The following is a 10,047-nucleotide window of genomic DNA, read 5'->3' on the forward strand; positions in this document are numbered from 1 at the left end:
AGGTTTAGATTGGATGTGAGGAAAAATTTCTTTACTGAAAGAGTGGTTAAACATTGGAACAGGCTGCCCAGGGAAGTGGTTGAGTCACCATCCCTGGAGGTGTTTAAAAGACGGGTAGATGAGGCGCTTAGGGACATGGTTTAGTGGGCATGGTGGTGTTGGGTTGACGGTTGGACTTGATGATCTTGGAGGTCTCTTCCAACCTTAATGATTCTATGATTCTATGAAATCACAAGTCCAAAAGAGTGACTCTAGCTTAGAGCCAGACCCATGCTGCTTCCAGGCAACACAACACTGTAGATAATTAAACTTCCCAGAGCACAGAGGATGCTGGTGCAAAGGTCCCAGCCACATGGTCACCTGCTCCATATCTTCTCCAGACCCCACACAGTGGGTTCAGGGAGCATGGTATACACGATGGTATACACCAGTCACATCACAAGAAATGATGCAAGTCCAGAAATATCACTATGTTGTTGAACTAAACACTGAGGCTTTCAAAATGTTGATGCAAGCTACAAAAGTTGTTGTAATTTACATTTACTATGCACTAACAAGCCCTGACATCTGTCTTCTAGAAACATAAACCTGGCTTTAGATTTAGGTACCTTTACAAATACGTGCAATTTATTGCATGCAGCTGATGCAATGCAAAGATATTAAAATGAAACATATTTTTCCATTCAACAGAAAACTGGGAACAAAGGTGAAGAGCAAAACATTTCAGCTGATACAGTGGCAAAAGCCAGCCTGCACCAAATTTCATTTCAGCATGAGGAAGGGTGTCTCAGTAGGAAAATCAGGGACCAACGACAAGCTGCTGGCTGGTTCAATGTCAGGGTCAGCCTCGGCCGGGTTTCCATCCAGATTCATTGCCAGACACATTCATTGGCATCAGTGGCATTTCTTGCCTGAAGATCTATTTCTGAGAGTAATGCACCTTTTGTTCCCAGTGTGTAGCTCCACCAGTTCTCCCTGGGGAAAATGGGAATGAGGACAGTGGCACAGGACACGGTAAGTGCTCAGATGGGGAAAGATAAACTCTTCAATGTCAGGGGACTACGGCACCGCTTGGGTGGCACAATCCAGCCAGCCTTGGTGACATATGATGGCTTTCTTTAACTGCAGACTGGAGAGACAAGTGATGATGAGAATCTAAACTTCCACGTGAGAGCAAAACTCCACTTCTGGACTGTGACAGCAGAGACAGCTTTGGATGCTTGCAGGGAATAAACTTAATAATGGAAGGGAATTAGAAATAACCCCAAATTTACTATTTTAAAATACAAGGCACAGTTATACAGGTCTATCTAATGGTTTTCAAAACGACAGGTGACTGGACATGTAACCAAGAAACAAGTTATTTCTACCTTCATTATTGAATACCATGTTATCATGGTACTTTTGAAACCTTGAAATCTCCTGAGTTTCAGCAGGCAAAAAAAGCCAAGACCTGTGTATTTTTGTACTTAATAACGTAGGATAGCACTGAATGAATCTGCAAAAATTTACTCCCCAAACTGATGCAAAATGCATCAGCGCTTTCCCCAGAACTGTATCCCCTTTAATTTGTAAATAAACACCAAATTGTGCAACTGATATCATTTAATGCATACAGTGATATAGACTAGGTAAAGCTACAAACTTCACTACTCAGAAAGCAGATTGTGTGTAAATAAATGTTTTAGCAAATTACTACAAGCTGTAGGGCTCTGAGCAAATCAAAATGTAGTGAATCAATATAATGTGCAGCTGTCAACTTAATATATCAGCAGCCATCAGTAAAATCTACATCAGTCATATTGCATAAAAGACAAAAATTCACTATATGTAACAGAACTTTACCCCACAATCAATAAACTAGACTTACAGTTCAGCTACACGCTCTTTTCTCCACTTTGCAGAATATTGAAAGGGACAGAATATTACCCCAGGAAATGTACAGGAATCTAGTTAAGTTTAGGAATGCAAATACACGTGAAGCCGTTAGACATGCGACCTAACAGGCTGCATAAGTATAAGGGACCACTGAAATGTTTATCATTTATTTATATCGCCCAGGTTCTGTATTAAATGTACAAATCTATACTGCCGTACTAACATCCATGTCACCTATATCCAGCAAGATAACCATGTCACCAGGGCAAAACCTGCAGCTTTTGTTTACGTTGTGGTTCAACCCAGCAGGCAGCTAAACACCACACAGCCGTTTGCTCACTCCCCCCCTGCCCTGTGGGATGGGGGACAGAATTGGAAAAAAAAAAGTAAAATTCATGGGTTGAGATAAAGACAATTTAATAGGACAAAAAAGGAAGGGAAAATAACAATAATAATGATAAAAGAGTATACAAAACAAGTGATGCACAAAGCAATTGCTCACCACCTGCCGACCGATATCCAGCCAGCTCCCGAGCAGCGGTTGCCACCCCCCGACCAACTCCCCCCAGTTTATGTACTGAGCATGACGTCACACGGTATGGAATGTCCCTTTGGCAGTTTGGGTCAGCTGTCCTGGCTGTGCCCCCTCCCAGCTTCTCGCTGGCAGGGCATGAGAAGCTGAAAAGTCCTGGACTAGTGTAAGCACTACTTAGCAACAACTAAAACATCGGTGTGTTATCGACATTATTCTCATCCTAAATCCAAAACACAGCACTGTACCAGCTACTAGGAAGAAAATTAACTCTATCCCAGCTGAAACCAGGACAGTTTGCTTCCTTGTTTCTTGCTGCTTGTTACAGTACGGACAGAGAGAGTACGATGAAAAATTGATCAAAGGCAGTGCTGCTGGATTACAGCTTTCCCACACTATGGGATTATGTCCCCAAATTCTGAAGGATTGCACTAGGAAGTAAGGTAAGTTCAATGCTTTGATAGCATGTAATCATTCTACAGCATTTAGGATCACATTCAGGGAATGGTATTACAAATGCAGGAATGGAAAGCCTGCTAGCAGAATGACAACTACGGATTAAAAAGAGCTCAAGATGTGGCCCACAATATCAATGTGACATAAAAGAACAATTAAATCAGGACATTTTATTCTCATCTGTGAAACAGTATTCCTACACTATTAAAACCCGCTGTTTGACATGCTAGATACAAAATTATGGATGGACTGAAACCAGAACTTTACATAGGCATATTTTCAATGTTCAGAAACTATCCAGATTAAGATTCATCATCTTAAATGGTCTATACATTAACAATGGATTAATTCTAACGTCTAATCCTCCAGATTGTTGGAAATCAGATGCTGAATTCAGGTTAACAGCTTTTTGAATGTTCTTGCTCTACCTGGCATTGCAAGAACAATTTTTCAAGAATCAATTGAAATATACCTAACTTAGAGCTCAGGTGCTAAGACCTAGATAAGCCATGTATATAACACACATGAAGAAGCCTCATCACCTTATGTTACAGATGCTATAATCTGGGAAGACTAGGGAGGAGGACCTGCTTCCTGTGCCATTACAATTTTTATTAAGGAGTAAACCACAAAATATGCCCAGAAAAATAGCTTAAAAAAAATTAAAAAGTGATACAAAGTCAAACAAAAAAATACAAAACCAGACTTAGTTATTACAGCACTTGATCAGGGAACTAAGATCCCACGAAGTACAGTAGCCACAAGTTGATGGTTGTGGTCTCTGTGAAACATCCCTGATGGTGGCTAGTTCCTCTCCTTGGAAAAGAGGCACGGGGGTTTGAGCAAAGTCTCAGACCCAGCCTCTCACTTCAGCTGAAGCTGAACAGAGTCTGCTAGTGAAAATTCAGGTGTTTCAGTGTTTTTTGCTGTGGATCCACTCCAAATAGCTGTTTATGCCAGTGCTGAGTGAGGGTAAAAGGCTTTTATTCAGAGTTTTTACTTGCATTTTGCACAGGTATGAACAGAAGCAGAAAGTATAAAACAGCAGATGATGATGGCCATGGGTCTTGCTAAAAGGAAGGAAAAACCACCTTGACAAATCTCAGTGACCTTTTACAATGCGGAAGTAATTAAATCACAGAGAATGACAGACCTTGACTGGTAACACGCATACCTAACACAAAGTCCAAACAAAACAGATGTGTCAGCTAGCTGCCCAACGTACCAAACCTGCCCCATGGCATCAAGGGATTTGCCTCTCCTGCATCAGCCAGACCTGACTGAATGCGGGACCCTCCTGCAATGCCAGCAGCTCCCCTCTATCCCTAAAGGAAAGAAAAAAAACCCCACAGATACAAGTATCTTAAGACATGACAGTGCAATGTGAGCAACATTGCTGGAGATCACCTAGCAACATCTGCTGCAACTGCCCAGAGGACAACACAGGGCAGGTGATGCAGGTCGCAAAGGGGACAGTATCCACACAGCAGACAGAAACAAATGGCTGATGTGTGGAGAGGCTGTTGTAATAAGGGCCTCCTGCTACAGCACAAGTCTTGCTCTTGAAGGCATGTATGTGACAACAACTTCTCACCCTCAGGGCTGAGATGTTACCTTTGGCACAGTGCTAAATGTTTCCATTATAAACCAGCACTAGCATCAGAGTTAATATTGGTATTAAATCAAAAGGCAAGCTGAGAGGAGGAGTACACGGAGCAGAGGTGTTTCCAGCGCTGCACAAAATCTTCTCAGAATAGTTAGTGCAATGTCTACACTACAGATACTGGTATGCCTATCCACTTCTATCGAAAAAAAACCAGTAACAACCCACTAAAACATCGAAGAAAATCATGCCACAAGACATTATCATAGCAAACTAATATATTTTCAAACTTTGCGACAACTAGCTATATCTGTAAAAAATGCATGTCCCACACCGCGATGTTAAACCTCATACGTGGGGTTTAATGGAGTGTAACTAAGTCAGGGCATTTGAACACAGGTGTCTCTTCTAGCAAAGGTAAATAAAAACAGACGGCTTTGCAGGCACAGATGGTCAGAGACTGGGTCTGCACTCTCTCTCTTCTCATGTTTGAAAATCTGATCCTGAAAGCCTGATTGTGGAGGCTGAAGTCAATGTCACCAGTCTGCAAGTTGTTTCTGTAAAGCCACTGATGCAAAATTAGGGAAAAGCTAGAGTTACAAAGCTCTTCTTCAGACCAAGTGTCATAGAAAGAATTCACTTTGTAGAGGATGCTCAGAGTTATCTGGAAAGCTGCTCTGAACTACTTTATTGCCAGACATTTTGGTATGCCATTACTCCAGGGACCGACTTTCCGCATGAGCTGGTGGAGCCCAAGGCTGCCCATGCCTTCCAGATGACCCCAGGCACACTTCCTCTGACAGGAGACCTAACAAATTGGACCTGCAAATGGCACTGTAATCCCAGCCAGAATTAAAACCGAGCTTTCCCAAACTCAGCTTCCTAGTTCAGGCAGAAGGATCAGGCAGCCCTTACGGCTTCTAGACCTGAGCGTGCTCAGGTCCAGCCCAGCTTCATCTGCTCCTCCCATGCTTTGCCCCTAGGGCAGCCAAATTACTCCCTGTCCATTCCACCCTGGTTTGTTAATATTTTCCATGTAGTTGGTACTAGCCAGATGACTGCCTGCATTGTAAGGCATCAGCTATAATGCCTTGAATCTTTATACAGCAGTAAGATGAGTTGTTTGAAAGCCTTTATACAATTGTAAGCAGATAGTTTAGACGTTTTGATGAGAAGAGAAGGTTTTATTGTGGTGTGACTGACAGTCTCCGTGAAGGGTATTTACAGTCTGACTCATTACTAAAAACACCATGACAGGTAGAACTTGATGTGGATGTATAACTGGGAGACAATCAGAAATTATGACAAAAAGAGCTCATTAAACATTTCACTTTTTTAGAAGAGTTAATTTCACATACGGAACCACGATTTCTAAGTGGAGCGTGTACCGCTTAACACAAGCTCTTTGGGGTAAGCTTGCTTTCTTTGTCTGGCCTGATGTCTGTTCTCAGTGAACGGAGAATAGGAGACTTGGTCTAAGGAAGGAGCAGAGAGAAAATAGCAACGAATACAAGAACTGTGAGTTGATACAGAGGAAGGGAAAGATACTGGGAGGATACTGGATATCATAAAGAGTGTGTGTTTGGAACTGAGCTGCACGCCCGGCAGGAAATCTACAGGAGAGTAGGATTTGCTGGGAAGGGATGCAGCAAAGAGATAGGGAAATACAAGGATTATATTGAGTAAGCAATCTTTTCATCCCAATGTCAGAGAAGTGGCTTGGCAACCAGCCACCACTCATAATTGAGTTCAGTGGGTACGTTCAAATTCTGAGATCCAAGACTCATTCCTTTCCGCCTCATTTGCACTGTATTTACATTACTTAATATCAGAGATCATGAGGAGTCACACTATAAAGTACTTTGACACCTTCTGACAAATGGCCTCACACAACGGCACAGTATTGTGTAAGTACAGCGGCTGTATCAATGCATATACAATGTTGAATACTTCTGCTTCACAGCACTACCAGGAAGATGCTTCATACCTTCAGCCCCAATGGGATCCCATATGCACAGAGAAAGCAATATTTGCCCAAACAGTCCTGGTTTCTTAAGAACCTATATCTTACTGAAAACCGGTATGAATTACACTTCCCAGTTTCAAAGTAACCTTTGGAAAATGGATTCTGGCTGTTAGTTTTTACACTGTGGTAGATCTCATCCCACCTAAGCCTAACTATTTAGAAGTTATCATACCTGCAAGTCATTTAAAGTTCCTCTGCAGCCACGAAAGAACAATGTCCAGATGTACATTTATTTCCACCTGAGAGGGACACCTCACACAGACAGGAGGACTTTCCCCGTGAAGTGGCTATTTCTCTCCACTGGCTACAGAGAACCAAGGGTGGAGGGCACCTAGATGACTACTTCAGTATCCCTCACCTTTATGTGTGGAGAGTAGAGATAACTTGCCTGAGAACATACCAGAGGAGAACAATCCCAAGATGGAAAATCAATCTCTGTCCAGGGAATGTGAGCAATTCCATTTGAACTCAAGCACAACTTGCTGCATTTTTATTAAATGTTGTATTTATTGTCGGGAGAGAGAATTCATGATGCCTGAAACCTATTAGGAGCTACAAAAAGTTTCTCACTTTATTCATCCATTACGAAATTAATGAAAGCAAGATCTCCTAATAAAGAAAGTGTCCTTATATGTTTAAACCAGGTAGAAGAGCTAGATTATTTGCCCTCAGATTGAATTTTAGAGGTTTATATAATAATGACAGCTATAAATTGAAAAAAAAATTATGGCAAGTGTCTCAATGACACAGAGTCTCAGACGTGGAAAGGTGAGCAATAAATCAGATGGGCAGTGGAATATTAAATTGCTAATTTTAAGAGCTATTGCTGCTTTTCTTTTTTTTTTTTTAATACATACTAATAAAAAGGTGAAACAAAAATCTCAGCTATATATTTCTTCCTCTTCTCTTCTCTTTTTCTTCATAAATTAAAGTACATAACTTATTTGGAGAAAAAGCTCTAATAACTTTAAATTTAACCATGGAATAGCAAAAAAAAAAAAATTAAGTCTGCAACCAGCTTCACGGAGATGATAGATTAAATACATTTGACGATTACAGAGTAGGTTTCATATGCCCTATATCACACAGTCATGTTCTTTACCAGGACAGTCTAATACCAATGTGTCTGCAGACATGATTGTAAGTGTACTGTACACCCAGTCATACTGCAACGACCTAAATTACCGGCTATACCCAGAGTAAATTTGAAACATCGCTGAAGGAATAATAAAAAAGTCACAGGAAATGTACAGTGGAAAAATTGTAACACTGAACTATATGAGAAATGAGTGAAAAATCTACAGCTATTCCGTGCCCACAAATACCTTAATTAGTTATGCAACATGAGTTATTTTACTAGATTTTCCCAGGCAACACGATGATGCCTCCCTCCTCCGAGTGGCTTATCATGAAATATTTATGGCAAGTTTTGTTTGTTTGAGCAAACCACAGAAATGTCACAACTCAGGCCCCCATCCAGCCCCTCCCCAGCATTTATATTTTTTATTCCAGATCTCAGTCTCCGTGCTTAGCCCAAGCTGTGCAAGTTACTACATCCTCATGTAAAAGGAGTCTCTCTCTTGAATACAGGCATTTTTCCCATGCTTACAGTAGACTGAAATTCCTGACCTTTTCCTTTGTTTTTCTCCATTCTCACACAAATCCTCAGAAATACTAATTTTCTGGGTAACCAACACAATCGAACAATTTCTCGAGTATTTATAGAACAAATTTATATTAAACAGTACAACCCGCCCTTCAGCAAATGCATGCCTTGTTGCTAAAGCATCTGTCACTCCACTTCTTCTCTAAAACACTTATTACCATTCCTCATATGTTCTGGGGATAAATGCTTCACCTCTTCAAAATGCTAATACACAGAAAGGGAGTGGTGCCATTTGGATACAACAGCATATTACCCCTATTTTTCAATAGTCTACTGTCCATGCAAGGCACAGGATAGAAAGAATTAAGTTGACAGTCTATATTGACCCTTAGCCTCTTGTATACTTAGAGCACTACAGAAATAATACATAACAATATTGGGAGGAAATCTCCTTTTGCTGATTACAGCCCACAATAACCAGGAAAGCAATGCAATACATAGAGAAAAAATTCTGCCACTCAGGAATTTGCTGAGTGAGGTCTTTTCGCATACTTAATCTTGATGTAGTTCCTTTCAGGTTTTCCCACAGCTGTTTAAACTAATGGCAATTGCACGTACCTCTGGCCTACAACTCTACAGCTCTTACTAAGCTACCATAGAAGTTGGTTTTATTGGTAAAATAATTGCTTTTCTATGGTGTATGTTAGCTTGGATTTTGATGTAACTTGTTTGGTTGGGTTTTTTTTTCCAAATGACAGAAAAGTAATTCTAATGCAAATTCCCATTTTTTTCATAACATTTGATTTGAAGCTCCTTATGAAATCTTTACCTATCAGCACACTGTATTCACCAGGAAGTCTTCTGAGAGGTGTAGACATTATAGCTGCAGAAAATCACCGTAGAGGTCACACACAATGTTCTGACATACCTTTTCCTAACGCTACTTCTCTCGACCTCAACTCTATTCGGACCTTGCTTCCCTGCTGTCCTACTAAACCAAGCTGTAAGGAGCACAACATATAAAGTACAGCTCTGATAGAGCACACAGAGGAGAAAAAGCAGCCCATGCTCACTCAGAGCGATAAGCCCTGTACAGCATTGCGTAATAGAGGAACCCTTCTAATCCAGACAGCAACGATTATTTCATTAACATGCAGAAGGCTCATTGTCAACTCTTAAACATGGATAACACATTTATAAATGGTGACTTTCATAAGAATGAGTCAGAAGAGACAGAAAGGAGATTTATGTAATGAATGAGATGGATGTAAGTGACATTACAATCCTGGTTACTCTGAACCAACCCAATCAACCCACAACAGATCACTGATAAAATTCCCATCACGAGGAATGTACCAAATGTTACATACAATAATGAAAGTCACAGAAGCTAAGAAACACATCTTCTTTACTGCATATAAATAGGGAAGATACTTACACTTACAGGTTGACTTTTTGGCACATCATAAACACCTTCCTTCTTTTGGCTGGTAGGAACCTGCAATAGCAAATGAAAACTAAGGTCATTACCCAAGCAAGTTTGACAAAAAACTGAAATCTTCAACTCATATTTAAGTACAGGGTAATCATTTAATACTAATGAAATCAAGGGTGGCTCCCTTTTCATTCAGCCAGTAACATTAATGGAAACAATACTGAAGAAATAAAACATCTATTTGAATTTTTTAAATCCTAAAGCCCAGTAGTGTTCAGAAATGAGATTTTCATTCTCAGTTAGGTTCGGTTGCATTATGTTCAGGTGCACTTGGATCTCCTTCCTACTTAATTAGTTGTTTTTTCATTTTACTTGGGGGTAAGAAGATGCACATGGAAGTCATGATCAAGTCAGTATGTCATCTTCCTCCATGGCAAAGAGCCAGACTAGAGCTACCGATCTGAGGGAAAGGGAGGTTTGCACTATGGAGTTGGATTCTTTCCTTAAGATT

At 40.6% G+C, this 10,047-nt stretch overlaps 1 protein-coding gene across 1 annotated transcript in view; it reads right to left on the reverse strand.

The window, feature by feature from the left end:
* The window catches only part of DAB1 (Dab, reelin signal transducer, homolog 1 (Drosophila)), a 147,164-nt gene that overhangs the window by 25,054 nt on the left and 112,063 nt on the right, over positions 1-10,047 (reverse strand). The window contains exon 9 of the mRNA XM_009319799.1: positions 9,540-9,599. Coding sequence (XP_009318074.1) covers positions 9,540-9,599 — 60 coding nt within the window. The remainder of the gene's footprint in view (positions 1-9,539; positions 9,600-10,047) is intronic.

Source organism: Pygoscelis adeliae, unplaced genomic scaffold (assembly GCF_000699105.1).
Source record: "Pygoscelis adeliae isolate BGI_AS28 unplaced genomic scaffold, ASM69910v1 Scaffold181, whole genome shotgun sequence".
Lineage (NCBI taxonomy): Eukaryota > Metazoa > Chordata > Aves > Sphenisciformes > Spheniscidae > Pygoscelis > Pygoscelis adeliae.